The sequence below is a fragment of the Phocoena sinus genome, chromosome 4 (genome assembly GCF_008692025.1).
Source record: "Phocoena sinus isolate mPhoSin1 chromosome 4, mPhoSin1.pri, whole genome shotgun sequence".
Classification (NCBI taxonomy): Eukaryota; Metazoa; Chordata; class Mammalia; order Artiodactyla; family Phocoenidae; genus Phocoena; species Phocoena sinus.
Genome location: NC_045766.1, coordinates 5,181,166 through 5,207,337, shown reverse-complemented (window position 1 = coordinate 5,207,337; position 26,172 = coordinate 5,181,166). Strand labels below are relative to the sequence as shown.

Below are 26,172 nucleotides of genomic sequence, written 5' to 3'. Positions count from 1 at the left end.
TTCAGAAAGGACATCCAAGTTCTTCGTAAATCAACTCCAACCTCAAAGGCTATGGTTTACCTGTCAAAATAGATCCTCCCTCAAAGTGAATGTGTTTCTCTGTCACTATGGGGGGATGATCAAGAATTCTGGAAAAGTAAATGGATTCCCAGTGATCTCACATTCAGGAGGAACGTATTCGCAGGAGGAAACAGAGGGCAAATCTGAATGGTACAGATTCTGACTTGGGGGGCCAGATGCTATTCTGTGTCTCCCAGCCCCTGAACTCGTGAACTCTCCCTGACTATAACTCATGCTGCCTGCAGGACGAGAATGTGTGCGGAAGGAATTGTCCTCCTTCTGCAATTACCCCCTTAGAGCCTTGAAGTCAGTACTTGAATATTACGCGTGCAGCACAATGATTGGTCGATGACGCCATCAACACACAGCTGCACTATTAACTCAGGGTGTGATTCACAAATGATTCTTTTTCGATTGTAATTGCTGACAGAGTCCTCGCAATGAACCCGGTCTTTTAGAGAAAAACTGATCTTGGGACAAAGGGCTGGCTAAAACCTCAGGCAGGACATAAGTAAATAAATAAACAAATAAAACAATAAAATCTTTATCTATTTAAATCGATATAGATATACTCTATATATGTATCTAGTTAGATAGGTTTATATATATATATATAAAACATCTTTAAATACAGATATAGATATAAACATATATGTATAGAAAGAGCAGGGAGATGGAATCAAAATATATCAGGAGAGAATTCCATCCCGGCTTACCAGTATTTTCTGTTATGCTATAGGAAAGTTTAGTGTTAGTTAGAGAGACCTGGGTTTGAATAATGGCTCTGTCACCTAACTGGTCATGTGTCTTCTCTGAGCCTCAGTCAAAACAAAGGAAGAGTATCTTTACGTTGTCAGAAAAAAATAAATAAAATATTATATGTAGACATCATGGCTGCCTCTAAGAAGTATTTTCTTAAGTTTAATTTTCCAGCTCATATAGATTTAGCCCAAACAACATTATTTGCCATAAAAACCATAATAGGGAGGTTTTTAACCAAAAGTGAATGGAGTTATGCAACCAACTTTTGCAACTATAATATTGGTGCAACTTCAGAAAATTTCAGTTACAAGCAAACGTGTGGAAGTAACATAGCAATCTAGAAATCATATAAATGCAAAGTTGACACTTCAGAATTATATTTTACTGTTTCTCTTAATGTTTATAAAACACATACACACAAACACATATACAGCATGGCAAGGGAGCCCTGGAAACCCTTCCTTGCCCCCCTGTAAGTGACACTTTGCTTGTCATTTTTACTTCTTAATGGTTAATGAATTCCATGTGACAGTTGCCAGTTTTCTGCCTCCCCCTCTGTCCCCTGCTGCAAAAGATCTAATCTATTCAGAGGAAGATAATTGCAGAGCTGTTGAGACAGAAAATAAATCGCTGCATCTCACCACTGTTGTGCGCCTCCAGCTGTGAGGTGGAGTTGACAGCAACCTTGCATAGAGAACAGTAAAGCAGCCGTTTTGCCTTTTCTTCCTCAGTCTCCGTGGAAGGACAGGAGCTATTGCCGGTGGCTGTCGTGGGGCTTTTCTCCACTTTAGAAGTGATCTCAGTTGTCATAACGCTGCTTTTGCGAATTTCCACAGTTGTCGTCGTTGATATTGCTGGTGTCCCTGTGGTACTGTCTGCAGTCAAAGTAGCACAGAAGAAAAGGCAAAAACAGTGGTATTACCTTTCCCTATTTGAAAGTGTATCACTAATATTACATTCTGCTAATAATGGTAAGAACAGCTAGCAAGTGCTGCTTGTCAACTATGTGTCGATCATCTCCTGAGGAAATGTACATAGATGACCACTTATAGTTTTGAGGTCAACCTCCAAAGTAAGACTGCCTTGTCGTAACTTCACTCGGGTGTACACAGCTCCCAACCCAAACAGGCTAGTTAACACAATGTCAGCAGTGTCTGCCATACCCAACAATGAATTGCAAATGAACCCTATGCCCCATGCTTTCTATTTTTATGTTACTTTTTGCTGCCTCCCGGCTGGCTAGTTCTTAACCTCTTATTCAAACTATTCCCAGGCTGTCTCTCCAGCCACAGCTGCTCTTGGAATCGTTTCTCATTCCATATGCTGCTGTGGTCACTATCCAGGGCCACACTGTAAAGTCCATGATAAATGGAGTGGGCAGTGGCTGTAAAGGACAGTGGTCTACCTGCAATGAAGTGCTGTCCTCATAAACGCTTACTTCTTTTTAGTTTATGTTATCAAGATGCCTTGTAACTTGGATTTTCCCTTTGATCCAGAGAGAGAGGTGGGAATATGGGTGAGGCTGCTTATGGCTTCTTTCCCAAATATGGCATCAGACACACTAGTCAATCAGAAGAGAAATGGGCTCTTTTTTTTTAATTAATGAATTAATTTTCATTTAAAAAATGTTATTGAAATATAGTTGATTTAGAATGCTTCAGGTGTATAGCAAAGTGATTCACTTATATATATATGTGTGTATATGTATACATATAATATATACTTTTATATATATGTGTATATATACATATATATATATATTCTTTTTCAGATTCATGTTGAGGGCTATTGTATAAAATAATCCATCTGGCTCTCCCCTTTGCCTGACACTTCCTATACTTTTAATCACTTATTTAGCTGTAAGACCATTAAGTAAGTCCCCTGCAGTGTCATGGAGAATATCCTCCAACCATGTTAGAAAAAAAAAAAAAGATGACTAGTCTCTCTCATGGCTAGAGAAAAATAAATAAAATGATCCTAACACTGAATTTTGCCACCAGAATACATTTACTCCCTTGAACACTGAGAGGCCCACTTCCTGATTAGTGTTTACTTGCCTACTAAGATACCAACATTAAAATATCAGGTAATTGCTAGAAAATATTTCTGAGAATCTAGATATGGCATAAAACACAACAACCAACTTGAGATGGTCCAGTAGGCATCATTGCTCCCAGAAAACTGGAAAGTATTCTTTGAAAGCAGGTGCATGAGCGTCTGTGAACACATAGCAAGTGGCCAGTTCATTTGCTAAGTGTTTTATATATGTAATTTCATTTAACCATCACACATACTTTTGAAAATGAAGAAATTTCAGACGTTAAGGAAATTTCCAAAGGTTACACAAGTAGTATATGGTGAGTCAGGACACAGTGTTTCATGGAATTAAGAAATTAGGGATTTGGGGGAAAATGTATTGTGAATGATGCTCTTGGCCATAATAATGAACCTCCATGGTAAGGTCACAAAGAGTAGTGGGCTAAAACCACTCAATTGTTTTTATGATCAGTTCTATGGGAAGTGACAACCACAAAGATAGGTATAATTAAACTTATTGTGGCCACTTGCTGGAGCCAGAGTGTCATACTGTAGGTATTTATTTCATTTAAATCTAAATAAGGATATCCCTAGTAGTACCCTACTTCTAACAATTTTCCTCTGGATTGACAATGTTTATTTTATGTCTTGATCTGAAAATTTTACATTGCATAGATTATAGTAATCTTAAGCCAACTTCTCTATTTACAGTGAAATTCAAAACAAAAGTATAGAATAAACATAACCATGGATCTTCCAATCTCTGTGACAGCTACATCAGCATCATTCCTAATCCCAGAGGATAACGTACATTTATACCAAGGACACCAAAGATTAGAGACACCAGGCTGTCTATGTCTGGGGCTTAGTGAAGTATTAACATCGATATTTCTTAAGGCAAGTCCCTTGCACGAGACGGGCTTAGGGGAATTTGTATCAAAATGCTTAACTTCCGGCACTTCTTACTTTGTTGCATCTTTCAGACCACATAGCTGAACAAAGATCTGTGAATTTTCTCAAGCTTGCGGTTAGTTTGAAAGAAATACAAACAGTTATATGTTTGACATTAAATTTAATATGTAGCTCTTGAGTCCACAAAGATAAGAGTACTATTGATTTATAACAAGACATGAATTTTTCACTTACTCTTCATTTGCCAGTAGTAAAGAGGGCTTTTTTTTTTAAGTAAAGTAAATATATTTTAAGATTATGCCACAAAAGAATCAACTATTTCATTTAGTTGGCCCTTGGTATCTGGGGGTTCTGCATCTGCGGATTCAACCAACCAAGGATCGAATATATTTTTTAAAAAATCCCAGAAACTTCCAAAAAACAAAACCTGAATTTATTGTGGGTAGGCAACTATTTACATAGCATTTACATTGTGTTTGCAACTAGTTACATAACGTTTACATTGTACTAAGTATTGTAAGTAATTCAGAGATGATTTAAAGTAAACGGGAGGATGTGTGTAGGTTATATGCAAATACTACATCATTTTATATAAGGGACCTGAGCATCCATAGATTTTGGTAACCACAGGGGTTCTGGAACCAATCTCGCGCGAATAAGGATGACTGTACTTTGTGTAGAAATTACATATAGCAAAGATATTTTCCTTAGTATGGTACATTAAATTACCAATTATATATAACACCTATCCAGTCATTAAAATAAAATTTTATATCATTGATCATGTTAATAGCATATACTCTTGCTAAGATGTGATGAGAATTACCTCTGTGATCTTCCTCCTAAAACTCATAACCCCTGTCTAACCATGAGAAAAGCATAAACAAACCTAAATTTAAGGACATTCTACAAAATTCCTGACCAAGAGTCCTCAAAAATATTAAGGTCATGAAAACAAGAAAAGTCTGAAAAACTGTCACAGTCCAGACAAGTCTAAGGAGACAGGATTACTAAATATAATGTGGTGTCCTGGTTAGGATCCTGGGGCAAAAAAAAAAAAAAGAACATAAGGAAACTAACACAACATTGTAAATCAACTAAACTGCAACATAGAATAAGAAATTAAATTCAGAAAAAGATGTGGTACTTACACACAATTGTAACAGTCAGATGAAGAAAGACAAATACCATATGATTTCACCCCTAGGTGGAATCTAAAACACCAGAACAGAGGAACAAACAAAAGAAAACAAAACCAAACTCATAGATACAGAGATTAGATTAGTTGTTACCAGAGGGGAAGGGGGGTGGAGGTGGGCAAAATGGGTAAAAGGGGGTCAACTATATGGTGATGGGTGGTAACTAGACTTATGCTGGTGATCACTCTGTAGTGTATACAGATGTTGAATTGTAATGCTGTCTACCTGAAACTTACATAATTTAAAAAAAGAAAAAGAAAACAAAAAAACCTTTAGGTATAAACTTATGAAATCAGAATGATGTATGGACTCCAGGTAATAATATATCAATATTTGTTCATTAGCTTTGACAAATACACCATAGTAATGTGAGATGTTAATAATAAGGGAAACTGAGAGCATATACAGGAACCGTCTGTTGTGTTTTGTACCTTTTCTGTAGATTTAAAGCTAGACTAAAATTTGAAGTTTATTTATTTTAAGAAAAATAGAATTATGACCAGTCAAAAAATAGTGCATCATTTCAGTTACTTTCTAGAATCATAGTCAAAAGGGATCTTAGTGGTTTCATGGTATAGCTTTCTAGGTTTTTAGATTAGGAAATTTCAGTAAAACTGGGACTTGACATTGCATCTCCCAATTCCAAATCCTTATTGCAATTCCAGATTGTTATTCTATGTTGCAATGACTCATGTATTTGAACTTCCCTCCATCAACATTTATTGAGCCCTTATTTTGTGCTAGGAGATTGGACGGATAATCGATGTCCATTATGTGATGAGTGGTTCATGAGACATCCCATAATGACTCGGAATAATAATAATAATAAACTTAACAATCCTTCATCAGTTTTGTCCATTGCTATATCCTTGCACTTATGCTTGGCATAAAAAGGCAGTCAATAAATATTTATTGAAAGGAAGCAATGAATGAATAAATGAAGGAATGAATGAACAAAACACAATTATAGCTTATGATGGTAAAAACAATTTTAAAGCATTTATAGGTATAGACTCATTCAAGCCTCCTAAAAAACTAAGAGGATAAATTAGGAGTTTGGGATTAATAGATACACACTACTATATATAAAAAAGATAAACAAGGACCTACTGTATAGCACAGAGAACTACACTCCATATCTTGTAATAACATATAATGGAAAAAAATCTTTAAAATAATATATATATATATACTATACAAAGTAATTTAGAATATAGAAACATATGTACATATATATGTATATATATATGACTGAATCACTTTGTTGAACACCTGAAACTAACACAACACTGTAAATCAGCTATACGTCAATTAAAAAAAAAACAAAGATGGGCATACCATTTTTATCCTCATCTTAGAGAAGAAATTGAGGTATGGAGAGATTTGGGAACTTGTGCAATGCCAGGGCTGCCGGCTGAAGTCCAACGATTTGAATTCAGACAGTCTGGCTCGGAAGCACAAGCTCTTCATTTATTTTTCATTGCTAAAATTTTGATTTTGTTCGTAAAAGAACTGACTGTATCCCTTTCAGTTAATTCCAATTAGTCACGATTTATTATGAGTGCTGGAAGATAGAATCTTAAAAATTTGACTTAAAAAAAACTGAACTTGGCCCGAGCTAGAGTCATTCATGTATGTCTAATCATCCATTTATGCTAATGTATTAAGTTGCTGGAGTCCATTTAGGAGGAGAGGAGAAAAAAAAAAAAACCTACAGTTCTCAAACAACCTCTTCTGCAAAATGATAAGAGTAACGCACAAGACTTCCTTATTGCACAGTTTTCTTTTGTCTTTTCCAAAAGATGCGAAACTAGAATAACAATCCACTTTTCTTAATGTTTCCCAGATTCAGATTTCTTTGCACTATTCAACCAATGACCCAATGGGAACAATCTATGTGACTGGGAGTCGAAAAGAATGGGTACATTCCAGTGGGAAGGAACAGTTTGAGATGGCTGGGGTTTGCATTTCTGTGCTGTTTTTTCGCCAGTGCCCTCTAGCAAACATTCATTATTGTAACTGTCACTATTTGGCTTTGACATCAAAACAGATTGTTAATACTTTGTGGAATGGGGCTTTAGTGGAGAATGAAAGGAAACTTGTCAGTATTCAGAGTGGCTCATTTTGGCCCTCATTCTTATATAAAAACACTGTAAATACTTTTTTTAAAAATTCAAAAAGCATAAGAAAAGATTCCAGAAAATAATCAACCACTTGAATTCTAGATAATAAAATGAAACGGCCAAGTTACATGGTCCAGGTAAGAAATTTATTCTCCTAGTTACAGACCTCATAACGCAACTGACAGAACCAGATGTGAGTTATTTAAGTTTCCTCCCAGGTAACAGAAATTAATAGTATGTCCCAAAGATGATCATCATATTTTCTGCTAGACTGAAGACTCAGAATGATACACAATTTATTTCCTTCTTCTCTGTGTGAAATAGAGTCTCAACCAGGCTTGCTAGCAAGTGAGAACAGCTGCTTCCTCTTAAATATGCTGACATTCTGAAGTATAAAAAGGTGCTTCGTTACAAAAAAAAAAAAAAATTGCAAGTTTTTAGAAATTATTACTGGTGGTTTCCTTCCTCTGGATTTCATGCAATTTGATCAACACTGACTGGGCATAGTACCAGCCTCTTAGACACAGGCAGGAATGGCCCCTGCACTGGCCTCCATGTATCATAAGCCACTGAAACAAAAGTCTATTTTTGCATTTTTTTGATCTTATAAAAACACTTTTTAGACAGTTTGATAACCAGCTGAGCAAGTGGAAATTTTAATTAGAAAGGGAAGTGAGAGCTGGACTGGGTGCCCCAAAGGCCAGAGTATCGAGTCTGAAAGTTCACAGGTTTGTGTGTGGTTGGGTGCATAGATGTTTATGATTTGTGCATCTATGTGTGTGCATGTGTGGTTATGTGTGTACATGTGTGTCTATGTGTGTGCATGTGTGGCTATGTATGTTGAGAGGTAAAAGGAGATCACAGCCTCTATCTGGAAACCAGAGAAAAAGGTTTGTTTTCAAATCACCAATCACCTCAAATCACCGAAAGGTATGCCTAGGCGAAGTCCCCCCAAAACATTCCCTCCCTCTTTCTGCTATGGTGATACAGGAAATGCTTAAAATTGCTTGGGAATCCGGAGTCCACAAAATGAGGTTGGGGAGGAAGGATGCTTCCCCAGTGGGCTACCTGATTGGGGATCAGAGGGCTGGCTTGGGGCACAGCTTCTGCCCCGTTCCTGCAGAGCTGTGTTACCATTTGGTAGGGCTCAGGGCTGACTCAGGCAGGGAGATTCTTTGACCTTCAGGTCACAAAGGCAATCCCTGGATAAAGGTTGGGGGGCTGCCAGGCAAGCTTGAGGTACAGCTTGTAAACATTTAGCTATACAGTGTATGGTCTCCATTTGAACTCTTGTCTTGGCCCTGAAACTTTTGGGGTGGACCTGACTGAACGCTCATGTGTCAGACCCTGTGTTAATCACTGGAGGTTAAAAAGTAAACATGATGGACTCAGCCATAAAAAAGAATGAAATAATGCCATTTACAGCAACATGGATGCAACTAGAGATTATCATACTAAGTGAAGTAAGTCAGACAAAGACAAATATATGATATCACTCATATGTGGAATCCAATTTTTAAAAATATGACAAAAATGAACTTATTTACAAAACAGAAACAGACTTACAGATATCAAAAACAAACTTATGGTTACCAAAGGGGAAACGTGGGGCGGGGGAGAGATAAATCAGGAGCTTGGGATGAACGTACAGACACTACTATATATAAGATAGTTAACCAACAAGGACCTATTGTATAGCATAAGGAGAAAAGAATCTGAAAAAGAATGAATATATATATTTGTGTAACTAATCACTTTGCTGTACACCTGAAACTAACACAACATTGTAAATCAACTCTACTTCAATAAAATTAAAAAAAAAAGTAAACACAATGTCATTTGTGTACTAGAGTGACAAGGCTCCAATACCACAAGAGGGGAGGGAACAATGGATTTGTTCTCTTTGAGGAAGTAGAGCAGGAAGAGGCATCACCAGAAAATACCAGAAAAATACCTGTACTTCAAACTCTAACTTTATCACACCTCCAAAGTTCTGTTATTTGGAAGTGCCATGCAAAAAGTGATCCACTGATTAAAACTCTTAATGTCCTAAGGGATCAGGTGAGTAATTCTTTCTACCTTTACATCCTTTGAACTAGAGTTCCCATGTCTTTTGTGCATCAGAAATTATAGGAAGGCAAGCGATTTCAAAAACCTACATAACAAAAATATCTAACTGCAACTTCTGATATGTGTCCCGAAGCTGCCCAATCTACCATCTGTTTGAGGCAATTACATCAAGAGTAGATTCAGACTCAGGGATCCTGGTGATTGATCTGTTGAACTCACTTTGGGCCGTGTACACCAGGTGCAGCTTAGAACATAAATTATTCTGCTGAAAACTATTTCCAGAGCCTGTTGAAAGAAAGAGCTGATTCAACTTTCTGGATTTTCCTCTTGAAGCCAGGACTCATTAGTTTCATGGGGATCGGCCATTTTTTTAAGAGGATCATGTGATTTGAGAGGGTAACATGAGATTACTTTCTTTTATAGGAACATTTATCAGGAATTTAGGATATTCCTATCAATTCCTAAAATTGGGGGGGGGGGGGTAAATAGCTTAGAGAATCAGGTTGTCAGGTTAGCGAATGATGCAGAAGCCCTCAGAAGGTGGTGGTGGTCAGAACCTGACCAAAGGATGCTTGACTTGGGACAGGAAGCAGAGAGTGGGGATAATGTGAAGGAAAGAAGGCAAGAGGACCAGGGCAAGCAGGAGGGAGATCAGAGGCTCTGGAAGCACCAAGGGCTCAGCAGAAATTACCCAGGTCCTGGGGAGTTAGGCGGGATCCAACAGTTGGCCAACGGAAGCTGAGAACTACTTTGTATCTTCTAACCTTAAATGTCCTTGACCTCAGAATGGAGGTCTCTAGTTTGTTTTTTTATGTATTTATTTATTTATGTTAAACTTCTAAGTTTATATTGGAATATAGTTGATTAACAATGTTGTGTTAGTTTCAGGTGGACAGCAAAGCGAATCAGGTATACATATACATGTATCTATTCTTTTCCAAATTCTTTTCCCATTTAGGCTGTTACATAATAGTAGTTTAAACTGGGATTTCACCAAGTAAAAGCAGCATAAATCTAGGCGGTAGTCAGCCCCCACCCCGCCTCCGCCCTACACACACACCCAACAGGAAAAGGCAGACAATGTAAAGGAGTGAAGCTGGGCAATGGACACTGATAGAATTACTCACTGTGGTAAACTGGAGAGCACATAACTCCACAAAAATGGGGGAGTTCATTGTACACTTCTAGTCAGCCATCTTAGAAATTCATGCCCCGTTTTACCAGATGCTTTGATTATTATTTTGGTGAAAGCCAGAAAGTTTCGTGTAAAATTTCCAAATTTTAAGTGTTAGCAGCTGTATGTGTGTGCGTGTGTGTGTGTGTGTGTGTATGAACGCTTGTGGACCACAATCTTCTCTGTGGGCTGTGGGCTGCCATTTTGAAAGGTGCTCTAGCGACACTGTGTCTGTGCCCCAAACCCTGCTCATTTCCACAGTGGTTCTGAGACGCTGGGCTTATGTCTGGCCTGAGGCTGTGCCTCAGAAGGCAAGGTCTCTATTCCAAGGAGAGAAAGCTAGTTAGAGTTAGTCTTATTTTTTTCTTTACCAAATAGTTTGCCCTCATTTCTTTCTTTCAAGTTCACAAGGAGAGACTCATTCTAGGGCAGGAGCCTGACATGTCTTGTCAGCTGTGTGTAAAGGATTATGACTTAATATCCCAGTGTCACCTCAACATGACATCTCAGTCAATATCTTATCACACTGCAGCCTTAGTTTCTCAAAGTCAATGGGGATTGTATTCCCTACTCCTACAGCTTATATTTAATATACTCCATATGCAACTATAACAAAGCCTGCTAGATATTTGGTAATTGATAAATACAGAGGCTGCTGTCAACAAATTTGTTCTGTTAGGTATTTGCCATTCTTTCAAAAGTTGATGTCGTACCCCCATAAGGCACTAGACTGAACATCGGCACAGCGATATAAATAGCAAATCTCTGACCTGCTAACCTAAGTTTTCATCCTCAGTCATTTTCACCTTGTAATTTTCTTTCACTCTGTTTTCTCCGTGCTCTTTTGGCTGTCACAGCATCCAACAACGATGCAGCCAAGATGTTGGAAACTTTTGTGAATCAAAAATCATCCCGTTCCTGTAAACTAGTGGTTCCCAAACTTTACTATACATTGAACCACCTGGAGGTTTAATCAAACACAGATTGTTGAATACCACCCTTAGAGTTTATGGTTCCTAGGTCTGGGCTGCGGCCTGAATATCTTTATTCTAACAAATACCCCCGTGTTTTTGCTGCTGCTGGGCTGAGGTTGACACTTCAGGAACCACCACTGACAGACCTGTCAACTACTTTCTGGTTTAGCCTAGTTGGTCTCAGCTTTAGAGCTAGAATGACAATTAAATAGAAAGTCATGAATGTAACAAAAGGGAAATTGAGATTGGGTGGCCAAGGTCCTATTTTGCCTGTGACTAAGGGAGTTTCCAAGACATGGGACCTTTAGTACTTTCAGGGAAAGTCCCTTGCAAGTCAGGACAAGTTAACCACCCTAAGAAGGAATTCAGAATAAATTAGAGAGCAACTCTTAGAAAATATTTTAGATACCTGAACAAGCAATGACTATCTCTGCTGAAAGATGCAGTTTTGGAGATAGATGTGATTATAAATGAGGGAGGATGGAGACAATTCAGATCCTTGAAACAGAGAAGAATAACTATGGGGCTTAATTAACCTGCCATTTAGGCTTTAAACCAGGGGCTCTTTTGTAAGATACGGTCTTCTCTTCCTGACTTAGAATCTGTGTGTTTCCAAGGAAATTTGTTTCCTACACCACTCACATAATGTATACTTCATCCTTTTCGAGCATAAATTAATCCAAAGTAAATTAATTCAAAACTAAGTTACTTGAACAAGTGTCATATGATTTCACTTATATGTGGTAAGTGATAAATAAAAATGATACAAATGAACAGAAACAGACTCACAGTCTTAGAAAACAAACTTATGGTTACCAAAGGGGAAACATGGGGGGAGGAAGGATAAATTAGGAATTTTGGATTAACATATACATACTACTATATATAAAACAGATAATCATCCAGGACCTACTGTATAGCACAGGGAACTCTATGCAATTATTTTGCAATAACCTATAATGGAAAATAATCTGAAAAAGAATCGATACATGTATATGTATAACTGAATCACTCTGCTGTACACCTGAAACTAACACAACATTGTATATCAACTATACTCCAATATAAACTAAAAAGTAAATTAAAAAAAAAAGCAAATAACAAACAAAAAACCCAGATTACTTGGAAGGCAGGACGGCGAGACCTTGGGAGAGTTGATTGAGTGGGTTCGACCACTGTACATACAACTGATAAGCACCAAGAAGAAGGGGTGAGTTTTGTCAGAATCTGTGAACGTTCTGATAAACATTACAAAAGGGAAAGAAAGAGGAAGATTAAAAGAAAATCCATTTATTCCAAGGCTATTTTAAGTGACTCAGATGCCACTAAAAGGCATAGGAAGCTGCCTTTTTGGGTTTCTAATAGAGTTTTGTTTTTTTTTTTCCTTAGTAAGGCAGAAGGAAAAAGAAAATCTTTCCAAATCTACGAATGGTAGTTCCCCTCTTTCACAAGGAAAAAAAATTGCTGCATGCCACAGTGACACTTCCCATTTCATTAACGAGGAGACACGCGTATTGCAAAATTTCCAATCTGGCAAAAAGTCAAGGCAGAGTTTTACAACAATTGCCTTTGGTAGTTTATCTGTTATATTTGTAAAGCAATAATCTTCCTTCTGGCTGTGTGCTTTAGGTTAAAACTGAGGGTTTGCCTTGTGTGCTTAAATCTATAATATCTATTTAGAATTAGGACATGATAAATCATGAATTTTGAAAGCTTTTACTAATTGAAATTGAACACAGAGTGAGGGATATACATATATTTTTAATAACAAGTTTTCAACAACTGCTAGGCATTCCATTTAAACTATAAACTGTGTTGTCTCAAGACTCAAACTACCCAAATTATTTCACCCAAAACAGCAATTTATTATTATTTTGCCCTCGTCAGGAAGGGCAAGAAGATGGAAGGTCATCACATAATACAATGACTTTTTGATAAAATTTCTCTCCTTGAAGAAGCTGTTTCCATGTAATGTTAATATACCTCAGCCAAGAAGATTTTTAAGAGTTGGAGGACACAGAAAAATTAAGAAAACTGTGCACATCAAAATAAACAGGAGAAATCACAATTCTACTTACTCATTATCTCCTTAAAAGTTGGCTGCTGAAAAATTAATAGAACTGCTTGGAAATCATAAAATTCTGGAGCAAATGCCTCTCTTCACAGAAAAGCCAATAGACTTATTTCCAATATTCCTTTTTTTAGCTACAGAAACCATATAAACCAGATTTTCATGAAATTCCAGATATAGAATTGTCTCTCCTATTATAATCTCATAAACTATCACACAGTTCCAGAAATTCCAAGCTACAGCAGACTGCCTCTTGCACAAAAACTCATCATATTATGAAATCTTCTTTTTGTTTTTGAGAATACGTTGATTGTAATTGTATCACCATTTCAGCAAAACACTAAAAAACATATGTCAATCTCTCTTTTGTCTAAATGATGCAGAAAAAACATTTGGATTTTCCTTAGGCCTTATTGAAGAGACTAGTTATTTTGGTGTTATTTCAAACAGCTTCAAATCGAATTATTTATTTTGAGAATATATTTAAGAAAAAAGAAGACTTATTCTTGGTTAGCTCTATCAACTAAAATTTAATTCAACACTTTAAGATAAATATACTTTTAAAGTGGAGCTGTGTTAATAAAGAATACACTGTAGAAAACATTAATTTAACAATAATTTTTTATTATCTCTGACGGTTAGTCTGTATGGTAATTCTGATCCTGCAGAATGTTAAATATTTTTACAGCTATGAAGGGATAGAAATCTAGTCTCAAGCAACCTGACTTCTCAAAGGATGATGGCATATCTATTCCATCTTGCCCTTTGGGAACTCATTTCATGAGTCAAATCAGAACAGTATATTAGAGACAATTTGATATGAATAGAAGTTCTGAGATTTCATCATTAACTTAGATAAGATACTTTAAAAATATAATTCTTAAGCCTCAGGAAAGAGTCATTATTTTATTTAGAATATATATTTCTATAACTGTTTTTTAATTTAATTTTTATTTTATATCAGAGTATAGTTGATTTACAATGTTGTGTTAGTTTCAGGTGTACAGCAAGTGATTCAGTTGCACAAATACATATATTCATTCTTTTTTCAGATTATTCTCCCATATAGGTTATTACAGAATATTGAGTAGAGTTCCCTGTGCTATACAATAGGTTCTTGTTGATTATTTATTTTATATATAGTAGTGTGTATATTTTAATCCCAAACTCCTAATTTATCTGTTTTTAATGATCACTATTTCTAGTGATCACTATTAGATCACTATTTCTATTTCTTTTTTTTTTTTACATCTTTATTGGAGTATAATTGCTTTACAATGGTGTGTTAGTTTCCGCTTTACAACAAAGTCAATCAGTTAAACATATACATGTGTCCCCACATCTCTTCCCTCTTGCATCTCCCTCCCTCCCACCCTCCCTATCCCACCCCTCTAGGTGGTCACAAAGCACCGAGCTGATCACTTTGAACTCAAACCCAACTGTGAAAATTAAAATTAAAAGCCAGTACTCTGGGTAAACCACCTTGTTTTATAGATCACTTTTTTAAAGCTAATTTTCTTGGGAGAGAAGATTTTCATCTTATGTATCCTGTTTTCTGTAAACCTGTTTTACATCAACACTCGGTTCTTTTGAAGAAGTTCCGTTAGAAGCGGTAAAGCCTACTGCAACATGTGACTGGCTCCATTCACGTCCTTCCTGGCAGCCTCCTCTTGCTTGGGAGGGAAGCCAGGCCAAGAATGCGAGCAGTCCAGGGCTGGATGTGTGGAGTCAAAAGTCTGGGTGGGCAGAGAGTATGCAATGTAGGTACCACATTGACGCCTGGCACTGGGAAGCAATCAAGATCACAGCCAGGTCCCAACAGGCAATTCACAGGGCTGGAGAGAGAAGTCGGAGCCAGAAGGCAAGCTGGGTGAGAAGAAGCAGCTCTGGGGTGTTTGAGGACACGACTTAAGACCATGGCAGGCAGATGATGTGGTGACCTTGTCGGGTTATTTTTAGCATAATGGCTTTACCTCTTGGACAGCCCTGTCATGGTTTTACTGAGGAAAGAGTACTCATGGCTACCACCTGCAAGGGCAGGAGAGGCAGAGGAAGAGATGGGTGTGTGGGTCTGGTCTTTGGGTCTCATGCCCCTGGATCACACTGGGATGAACAGGCAGGTAGAACAAGGCTAGGCTCAAGCTCCTTTATTTTTTCCTCTTTTGTTCAACCTGCCTACCCCCAACCCTATCAAAAATAACAATGTAAATAATTAAAATAACACATGTATGTATGTATGTATGTCTCCCTTTCAGATTTTAATTTGCTCCTGTAAGCCACCACTCATTGAAGGCATTTCTAGAGAAAGCAAAACTTTAAACTTTAAAATGTTTCCAGGTCAGCTGGGGGATGTGGGAAGTGACCAAGGATTGGGCATGTCGACACACAGAGTTGAGTTGTATGATCTGGTTCATCTTTTCTCAGAAGCTCATCCAAAGAACATCATTGCTTAGGCCTAGCTTTGTAAAAATACAATGCTCTTTACCAAAATTGAAGCCCCATATAAATTCACCTAGGTATTTTTGAGGGGACAGATAATCCTAAGAGTTGGGGGAATTCTTGAAGAATGTGCTTAGATGTTGAAAAAAATAATGTATTGTAGTTTCACTTCATTTTTACTCAACACACGATTTATGGGCTTTTAGCATTGTTGTGCCATAATATCAGTAATCATTTGCTTTTTACTTAACATGTCAGAAGATCTCCACTGTGACCTAACCTTCAAAACACAATTCCAAAGCCAGTAGAAGTCTCTTCACTGCTTGACTTGTCAATCTGGGTTGATAAATGTTTCCTCAGACTGGAAGTTTAATTAACTTAAGTTGAATAGATCTGAATGAGATAGAAATTATTTGTATTTGCTTATTAACTCTGTTGTTGGCAAGATAAGAGAGAACTAGAAAGAAAAGAAGCAAGAGAGAAAAGCAAGAGAGCCGTGTCTTATTTGCCCTTCTAAATTACAGATTTTAGAAGGAAGGAACTTTTGTGAGTTTCTCCTCTTAAAGGATATTTTTATCAGTCAGTCCAGATGGATCGATATGATGAACCAACCCATAGAATTTGGATGAAATTCTTCTCTTTCGATCTTTGAAGTTCCCATCATCACAGGTGTTTCATTTCTCTTGATGGATAAATCCTGTTAAGATTTCTGAGATGCTAACAGAAAAGGTGCCACCAGATATGATGATTTATGAATTCTGATGTGAATATCACTGAAACACACAAATGAATGGTAAATGCCAAAGAAGTCTACAGATGATTTTTCAAGATATATGTTATACAATACACCCAAAATGACAGATAATGCATCACTCAAAATGAGATAAAGACTGCTTCTTCAACTACTTTTATGTCTCATTATTTTTTGCTATTTTAAATTTTGCATGATACAGAGTGGCTCTCTCTAGTTAATCCAACAATCTAGCTGCCTCGTTTTATAGGTCCTTACTCTAAATGTCATTACTGTTACAGGAATCAGCTATCTGGTATAACAGTACACTTTCTCAAATGTAAACCTAAATAATTACAAAATTAAACAAATGTGTTATAAAGAAATCTTAGAAGATACAAAATAATACTAATGTCCTACATTTGTTTTGTCTTTATGAGTTTTCAAACATATTTTGTAGACCCTTCTTTTTTTATACTCAGGAAAATACTGTGAGATAGACATTGGAATTCTTATTTTATAAAAGAGAAAACTGGCTTACTGATATAACGTCACTTGTTAGAACCATATAGCTATTAATTAGGAAAGCCATTATCAGCACCAAGATTTTTTTAGGGTTTATTGCCGCCACCTAGTTAAAGGAAAAATCTTTAACATCAAGAGCTAAGTGTAAAAAAAATTACATAATATCAGTAGGACATTGCAGAATCATATAGAAGTAATTTTTATTTCTACAAAAATATTATTGTGTATGACTAGGACACACTATATATTTAATTTAGAACTAATTTTATAGTATTTAGAATAGAGGCATATATTAACAATTTTGTGTGGTAATATTACTATATTATTTAAATGTAATGAACCATGTTAGATTTTAATACCAGCTTAACATAGTTACTAAGGTTTCTAGCCTTTCTTTTAGAAATTATAATCATTTAAAACATAAAAAAGACAGTATCATTTTAAAACAGGGGTTAGATACCAACACTCTTCTCCTCAAACTACCACAATTACGCCTTATTTCGCCCCAAGTCAAAGCCAGTGTCCAGCTAAAAGCTTTCTCCCTTACCTCAGGGGCAAGACAAGAATGTCTCTCTTGCTATTGCTATTTAAGGCTGTACTGAAAGTTCTAGCCAGGACTATTAAGCAAGAACAAGAAATAAAAGATATCCAGATTGTAAAGGAAGAAATAAAACTATCTTTTCAGGAGGCATTATCTTATATATAGAAAATACCAAGGAATCCACCAAAAAAAAAAAAAAAAAATAGGTCTAATAAACTAGTTCAGCAAAGTTGCAGAATACAAGATCAATGTACAAAAATCAGTTGTGCTTTTATATACTAGCAATGAACAGTCTGAAAACAAAATTTAAAAAAAATTATTTACCACGACATGTAAAGAATAAAATACTTAGGAATAAATGTAGCCAATGAAGTGCAAGACTTGTACACTGACAACTATAAAACATTACTGAAGGGAATTTTAAAAACTTAACATGGAAAGACACTTTTTTTATTCATGGATTGGAAGAATTAATATTGCTAAGATGGTAATACTCCCAGAGTGATCTACAGCTTAAATGCAAAATCTATTAAATTTCCCTTGGCTTTTTTTTTGGCAGAAATTGACAAGTTGAATGAAAATTCATATAGAAATGAAGGATCCCAATGCTTTTCAATACTGAAAAAGAAGAATATGCAGGAGTACTCATTATCTTCTGATTTGAAAACTTACTAAAAAGCTACAGTAATCAAAACAGTGTGGTATGGGGCTTCCCTGGTGGCACAGTGGTTGAGAGTCCGCCTGCCAATGCAGGGGACATGGGTTCGTGCTCCGGTCCGGGAAGATCCCACATGCCGCTGAGCGGTTAGGCCTGTGAGCCATGGCCGCTGAGCCTGCGCGTCCGGAGCCTGTGCTCCACAACGGGAGAGGCCCGTGTATCACACACACACAAAAAAACAGTGTGGCATAAGGATGGACAGATATATAGATCAATGAAATAAAACTGAGAAATAAACCCATATGTCTGTGGACAAGTAATTTTGACAAGGATGGTAAGACCATTCAAAGAGGAAGTAATAGTATCTTCAACAAATGGCCCTGAGACAAATAGATATCCACATGCAAAAGAACAAAGTTGGACCCCTACCTCATACCAAATGCCTCTCAAAATGGATTAACAACTTAAATGTAGGAGCTCCTATAAGGAAACATACTTGTAAAGATTTGTGACCTTGGATTAAGTAATGACTTCTTAAAATGATATTAAAAGCACAAGGATAAAAAAATAGATAAGTTGGACTTCATCAAAATAAAAAACTTTTATACACAGAATGGGAGAAAATATTGGCAAATCAATTATCTGATAAGAGTCTATTGTTCAGAACGTATAAAGAACTCCTACAACTCAACAATAAAGAGAAAAACAGCCCAACTAAAAGGGGGAAAAGTGATTTGAATAGAAATGTCTCCAAATAAGATGCAAATGGCCAATAAAGACTTGAAAAGATAGTCCACATCATTTGTCATTAGAGAAATGCAGATCAAAGCCACAATGAGAAATCATTTCACACCCTCCAGAATGGCTATAATAATGATGAAAAGTTAAATTTAAAAAACAGAAAATAACAAGTGTTAACAAGGCTGTGGAGAGATTGGAATCCTCATACATTGCTGGTAGGAATATAAAATCATGCAGGGGCTGTGGAAAAGATCAGTAGTTTCTCAAAAATTTAAACATAGAGTTGACATATGACTCAGCAATTCCACTTCTTTTTTGTTTTGCTTTGTTTTGACCATGCCATGCGGCATGTGGGATCTTAGTTCCCCAAACCGGGATTGAACCCACACCCCCTGCAGTGGAAGCACAGAGTCTTAACCACTGGACCACCAGGTAAGTTCCAGCAATCCCACTTCTAAGTATAGACCCAAGATAAGTAAAATATAGTTTTATGCCCAAACTTGTAAATGAGTGCTCATAGCAGCACTTCATAATGAGCAAAATATGGAAACAACCCAAATATGCATCAACTAATGAGTGGATACACAAATGTAGTATGTCCATACAATGGAATGTTATTCAGCCATGTAAAGAAATGAAGTAATGATACATGTTACCATATGGGTGAATCCTGAAAGTATTATTCTAAGAAGTTAGCCACAAAAGACCACATATTGTATGATTCCATTTACCAGAATGGTCAAATCCACAGAGGCAGAAAGTAGATTAGAGATGGCCAGGGAACAGGGGAAAAGTGGAATTAGGAGCTCCAGGGTTTCTTTTGGTGGTGATGGAAATATTCTGAAATTTGATAGCTGTAATGGTTGCACAAAACTTTGAATATACAAATTGTATGGTATGTGAATTATATCTTAGTAAAGTAGTTATTTTTAAAAAAATAACTAATAAGGATCTAGCATATAGCACAGGGAACTCTTCTCAATACTCTCTAACGATCTGTATGGGAAAAGACTCTAAAAAAGAGGGGATATATGTATAACTGATTCACTCTGCTGTACAGCAGAAACTAACACGCCATCTTAAATCAACTATACTCCAATAAAAATTTTAAAAATAAAAACTTTAAAAAATTTAAAAAAGTAATAAGCTGTGAAAATTCTGGCTTCGTTTCTGGTTTACTATGAAGAAGCATGACCAAATGCTAACTCCTGCCAGCTGGGAGGATGAGAGGGGACGGCAGGTTATACCAGCTCTTGTGTGGATGTAGTAGTAGATTTCAGAAGTATCAAGAGGGGCAGGGCCCCATGTTGCTTCTGTCTTCAGGTTGCTGTTTGGGGCGGCTGAGCCTTATAAATTAAAACATGCAAATGGGATGGTAGCTATCATGTATCTCAAGCCAAAAAGATCCTCCTGAGATTACGTTAATCATGCCCCTGCTAAAAGCCTTGTAGAGCAAAGTCTAAATTCTGTAAAAAAAAAGCAGCTGACCCTTGAAAGCCTTTGAGCTACAACTCTAGATCCTCACCCACAGACTACCCTGTCGAGCTATCCTAATGCCCCGAGTGCTATGATTTTTCCTAGCTTTTTGTGCACCCTTTGGCCAAGGCTCAGTACAAATGTCACCGTAGAAATCGTTGATTCCTTCTCCATATACTTTCAACACCTTGTCCATATTCCTATTTTGGTACTCATGTTACTATAATTATTATTATAATTTTTTGCAATATGCGGGCCTCTCACTGTCGTGGCCTCTCCCGTTGCGGAGCACAGGCTCCGGACGCGCAGGCTCAGCGGCCATGGCCCATGAGCCCAGCCGCTCCGCGGCATGTGGGATCCTCCCGGACCGGGGCACAAATCCGTGTTTCCTGCATCGGCAGGCGGACTCTCAACCACTGCACCACCAGGGAAGCCCCTGTAATTATTTTTTAAACTTTGGTTACCAGGGCAGAAAAATGGGGAAGGGATAAACTGGGAGATTTAACACAATATTGCAAATCAACTAAACTCCCAATAAAAATTTAAAAAAATAAATAAATTAGTCATCTTTCCCCCAGGCTGTGTCTTCCAAGGGCACATGGCAAGTGCTTAAATTAAGTATGTCTTATTTGGCTGGCTGGATGAATGGATCTAGTATTGCACTTAACTATCTGCTTGACCTCCCTGCTGTACAGGGAAGGAGGGGGAGGGTGGAGTGACACAATGCTTTAGAAATGAAATGTAAGTTTAAAAATTATCGAAGTGGTGTGGGCCATCACAAAATCAATGAGTGGACAATGGTGTGGAAAAAGCACACAGCTGATGGTTAGGATGTGTTTTCCTCCCAATGAGTTCTCAATCTCTGTCCAAAGAGCATTCCACCATGCAAGTATATTTTATGTTCCAACAATACAGCCCATAAGCACAAACCAACTGTCTCATCTAGCAGTCACCCAGCGTTCCACAATCTATTGTATTGTTTCATGAAAATGGAACAGGTTGGACATACAAGAAAGATGGAATATCTATACCAAACTGCCTCCTTTTTAAGGTATGTTCCAGGGTAACTCTGATAATACCGGATTTTCACCTCAGGTGAGGACTTTAGCACCCAGCTCCCATGAAAGACAGGACTCCACTCTGTAAGTCTGAGGACTCAGGATTCTGCTCCAGGTCTCAGGGTGACCACTTACAACATCCCCTAGTGAAATGGAGCAGGACCCTATGTCCTCCACCTGCCTTTTGTCTGTGGAAAAACTTTAGCCAAAGAATGTTTAATCAGAGAAGTGAGAAAATGCAGAAACAAAGGAAAACAGTCCAACAAGTCTAAATGATAATAGTTTAGTCTTTAAGCATAGTTAAGGACCTCTAGTCCCTCCTCAAGGGCTATAGATAATATTCTGAGCCCTATTGTGTGAGCTGTGTTATAGATACTAAAGCCTCCACCAGGTGGAAGAAGTTAACTACGTGATGACCAGGCTGTAACCATGACATAAGCTGCCACAGTTCCGAGAGCTGGCCTCAAAGAAATGGGAACAAACCAACCCTGCAAATGAAGACTACCTGTACTTAAAACAATCAAGATGACACTGAAAACACCACCCCATGACATATTTCAAGATGACTGTCTGAGCTGCCTGTGCTGTTTCTGCATGCAACCCCCTCCCTCCGTCTATAAAATCTCTTGCCCCCTGGCTGTCAGTGGTGGGGGGAGTCAGCCCTTGGACAGGAGTCCACCTTCCCCCCTAACCCCCCTGGTCACTGGCGTCCGAAATAAAGCAAACTTTCCTTTTCACCAACCTTGCCTCTTTATTGGCTTCTGCGCAGTGAGAAGCCAGACTCCACTTTCAGTAACACTAGTGTTGCTTCATAAACTAGGCTGCAACGAGCACCAGCCCACATCGCTAAGATTATTGGCGGCTGCTAAGTCACCTGTCAAATTCTCTAAGTTTTCGGTCGATTTACTCTGAATGTTAACCTTGCTCTTCTGCGTCCATGTTTCTGCTAATGCTGTTTCATGAAGATTCCTGAGAGACTCAGGCCTGACCTCAAGTTCATGCTCAGATGCTCTTTCAGTAACACCATCAAATTCAAATGTAGTTTAGTGTCGCATGTCCTAGCTTGCATGAACGGCTGAAGTAGATTTGGAGGTGTTGGTTTCCATCTGTCTGAAATTCAGATGCTTCAGCCTAATGCTCTGTGTACCTGTTATGTAGATATCAGATCATGTGAGAAATAGCGTACGGAGCCAGAAAGCAGTTGGTGGATATTGGGTATTTAGCATTTAACTTGGCGTATACCAGATTATATTCAGTATAAAGCTTTAACAACAAGCTTCTCAATTGTGTACTTCAGTGGGGACAAAAGAAATAAAGAAACTGATTCTTCTTGAAAATATGACATTCCCTGGCGGTCCAGTGGTTAGGACTTGGTGAGCTCACTGCCAAGGGCCTGGGTTCAATGCCTGGTCTGGGAGCTAGGAGCCCAGAAGCCTTGCAGTGCAGCAAAAACAAACAAAAAAACACCAGTCATATTTTAAGGAAAGAAGATGCAACAAAGGTACCTATTAGAGCAGTTGTCATCTCTAAAATTGATGGTCTTCTAATTCGATATAGAGTCATGATGTAGACTTCTCTAAAGAAAAGGGCAATTAATAAGGGCAACTACATTTGTAAGCCAATCACTGAAAGACTCAAGACTCATCCTTCTGCCATGAAAAAATACGTTAAATTGATTGCTTTAATAATATCTAAGATTTGTTTATCACTGTTCACTTCGCCAAATGATTTACCCCCCATTCATTTTTTTTTTTTGCGGTACACGGGCCTCTCACCGTTGTGGCCTCTCCCGTTGCGGAGCACAGGCTCCGGAAGCACAGGCTCAGCGGCCATGGCGCACGGGCCCAGCCGCTCCGCGGCATGTGGGATCTTCCCAGGCCGGGGCACAAACCCGTGTCCCCTGCATCGGCAGGCGGACTCTCAACCACTGCGTCACCAGGGAAGCCCCCCCGCCCATTCATTCTTGAAAAATTCTTTTAAAGCAGAAGAGCACTATTTTGCTTCTTCTAAAATGTGGTAACAAAACTTCGAAGACTTGCCCTAGCTCACCTAAAGACACAAGCTCTGACCGGCAGCTCAAGACCACGGTGGACCTGTCCCATCACGTATGGTATCTTAGGGAATTGAGGTGAGGAAAGGATGTAAAATGGAAGAAGACTCTCTGCCTTTCATCTTTTAAAATCATCTTCAAGTTGTAGTTTTTTCTCTTTGGTCTTCACATTTTAAATGATATATGAATTTTTTAAATTTAAAACTCGTTTTAATTTTGTTAAGTTTTGAAGAAGAGAATTTTGAAGAAGAAAATCTAAGAAAGTGACTCTGGTAAAAACGTTATAAATTTAAAATATTCATGTTGGGCCAAATGTTAAATAGTAACTTAACTGCCTTCAAATTTGCACAGCAACTAATTAGGACTCTAGCCAGTTGCAATCACACACTAACAACTTGTACATTTCAAATGTTCATGGAAAGAAATGGGATGCTCTTCTGAGAGCATGTTCCCTGGTCAGTTGTAAATGTCCAGTAAGTTGCTCACTGGTGCAAACTGGGACACAAATTCATCTGCAGCCTTATTAAAGTATTTTTAACCTCTGAACACTTAGCATTGCGCTCAGAGACTCCCTGTGACTTTGTAATTCTTAGTAAACTAGATAAAAATAGGAACCTAGTGTATAGTAGTTGCTTAACAAATATTTTATGAGTGAGCTAATTTTTGGTCCTTTAAAACATTTCTAACCCTAGCCCAAACCCAACAACAACAAAAACAATAAATCCCTTCGACTAGAAATTCTAGATCATCCCATAGTGGCTTGGTGGTTGGAACTATTATAGTCAAATCTAAACACAACTTTATACTTTGAATTTAATCTCTTGTTTTTTTCCTAGGCTATCATTTTGTGAGTCATGATTTAGTCTGCAGGGGAAGAGAGGTACAATAAGTACCTAGAGCAGTTGTCATGAAATTAATTGGAAGAGAGAGATTTACTTCACAGCTGATCCTTACCCCTACAATGCTTGTTTGCAATTAAGTCAAGAGAAGAAACATAAATTCAAAGAATAGATAGATATATAGGTAGATAGTAAGTAGATAAGTAGCAAAATATTGTTTTAAGGGTAAAAGTAGACATTAAAAATACATGTAACCTTATGCTAGAAGTAAACAGCAATTTTTAGGAGGCTAAGGATAGAAACATAATAGAGCCAAGAGACAAATTAAGTTAAAATGAATTTTAAATGCCATAAAGTTTGAATTAAATAAGACTACCTTATAATCATATATTAAATTATAATAATTATATATTATAAATAATTACATACTTATAATATATTAAAACTATATATGATGTATGATGATTATATGTAATGTATTATATATTAGGTATCAATATGATATATAATTACATATATTTATATATAACATATTTGTATATAATAATAATATAATATAATGCTTTATATGGTAAGCTAAAAGGATAGGCAGGCAACACCAAGTAAAACAATTTTTAAAATAATTGTTTGACAACAAATAAACACACAGACTTGAAAGACAAAATAAGTAGACGAAGCTATAATGATATTAATAGTAATACATAAAATTTTATCAGTCTAGGTAATTAAAATAGTAAATATGCAAGAAAAAAATAAAGAGGTAAAGTAGAGCAGAAAATATTCAATAACCTACCACAATTGTAAAACTTTACATGTAACGTGATCCCATTTTTATAAAAAGTACATCCCATATACTTTCAAAGGGAGACTAGAGGGAAATAGAAGTGATTGATAGAATCTTTTTTTTTCTGTATTGAAATACATAGCCACGGTACTGCTTTCACAATTAGAAAAAATACAAATTAGTTAGAATAACGATGATTCAAGGAGTGCAAGCCTTGGCAATGGCAAGGTAGGCACAGGAAGCTCCACCTCTGAGATGCGCACAGAGCATGCGCACTAGAGCCCGGGCAGTCCCGAGGGCCCTCTGAACTTGGATCCCCAGGAGGCGAGGAACAGCCAGGCGCCTTGACCCTGGCCTTGAAGACTAGGCTCCACAGCAGCTGCCTAGTGTTCTCACCAGGTCGCCAAGCTAACTGACTTCTCCACGGACGCTGACGGATATGAAAAGATGCCCATTTCCAGGTGGGGACCCTACAGCCCAGACATCTGGGGATCAGAAGAAGCCTCTGCAGATCTAAGCTCCCTCACTTTTCAGTGACAGACCCTGCTAAATGAAACCCAAAATTACTGATACGGCTAAACACTGACAGTTTCCTTCCCAGATTGCTACCATCATATAGCGTACTCTTGGGAGAGCCACCTAGCTCCTGTTGCTTCACAGCCAAAAAGAATCAGAGTATATGTCCCACACTGTCTTACGTCAAGGCGGCCTCAGCACGCAGGTACATGAAACAAAGGAAACAAAGCAACGGACTGGGGTGTGTTCCGCTGATTTAAATTCTATATACAACTCTCGCCTTAACCCAACGTAAGCAAAGGTCACGGTAAGTGTTCAATCCACTTAAATCTCTTCTGAAAGCAAATAGTTTAGATTATAGTATTCTCAGGGTATTTGATAAAGTAATCCTTCAAACACACAATGCAGACTTTTGGGAAAGTAATCGCAGAGA

At 37.5% G+C, this 26,172-nt stretch overlaps 1 protein-coding gene across 2 annotated transcripts in view; it reads right to left on the bottom strand.

Moving 5' to 3' along the window:
- ZNF385D (zinc finger protein 385D) overlaps window positions 1-26,172 on the bottom strand; it is a 327,336-nt gene that overhangs the window by 26,002 nt on the left and 275,162 nt on the right. For both annotated transcript variants that reach the window (XM_032631619.1, XM_032631620.1), the window contains exon 5: window positions 1,464-1,697. In XM_032631619.1, coding sequence (XP_032487510.1) covers window positions 1,464-1,697 — 234 coding nt within the window. The remainder of the gene's footprint in view (window positions 1-1,463; window positions 1,698-26,172) is intronic.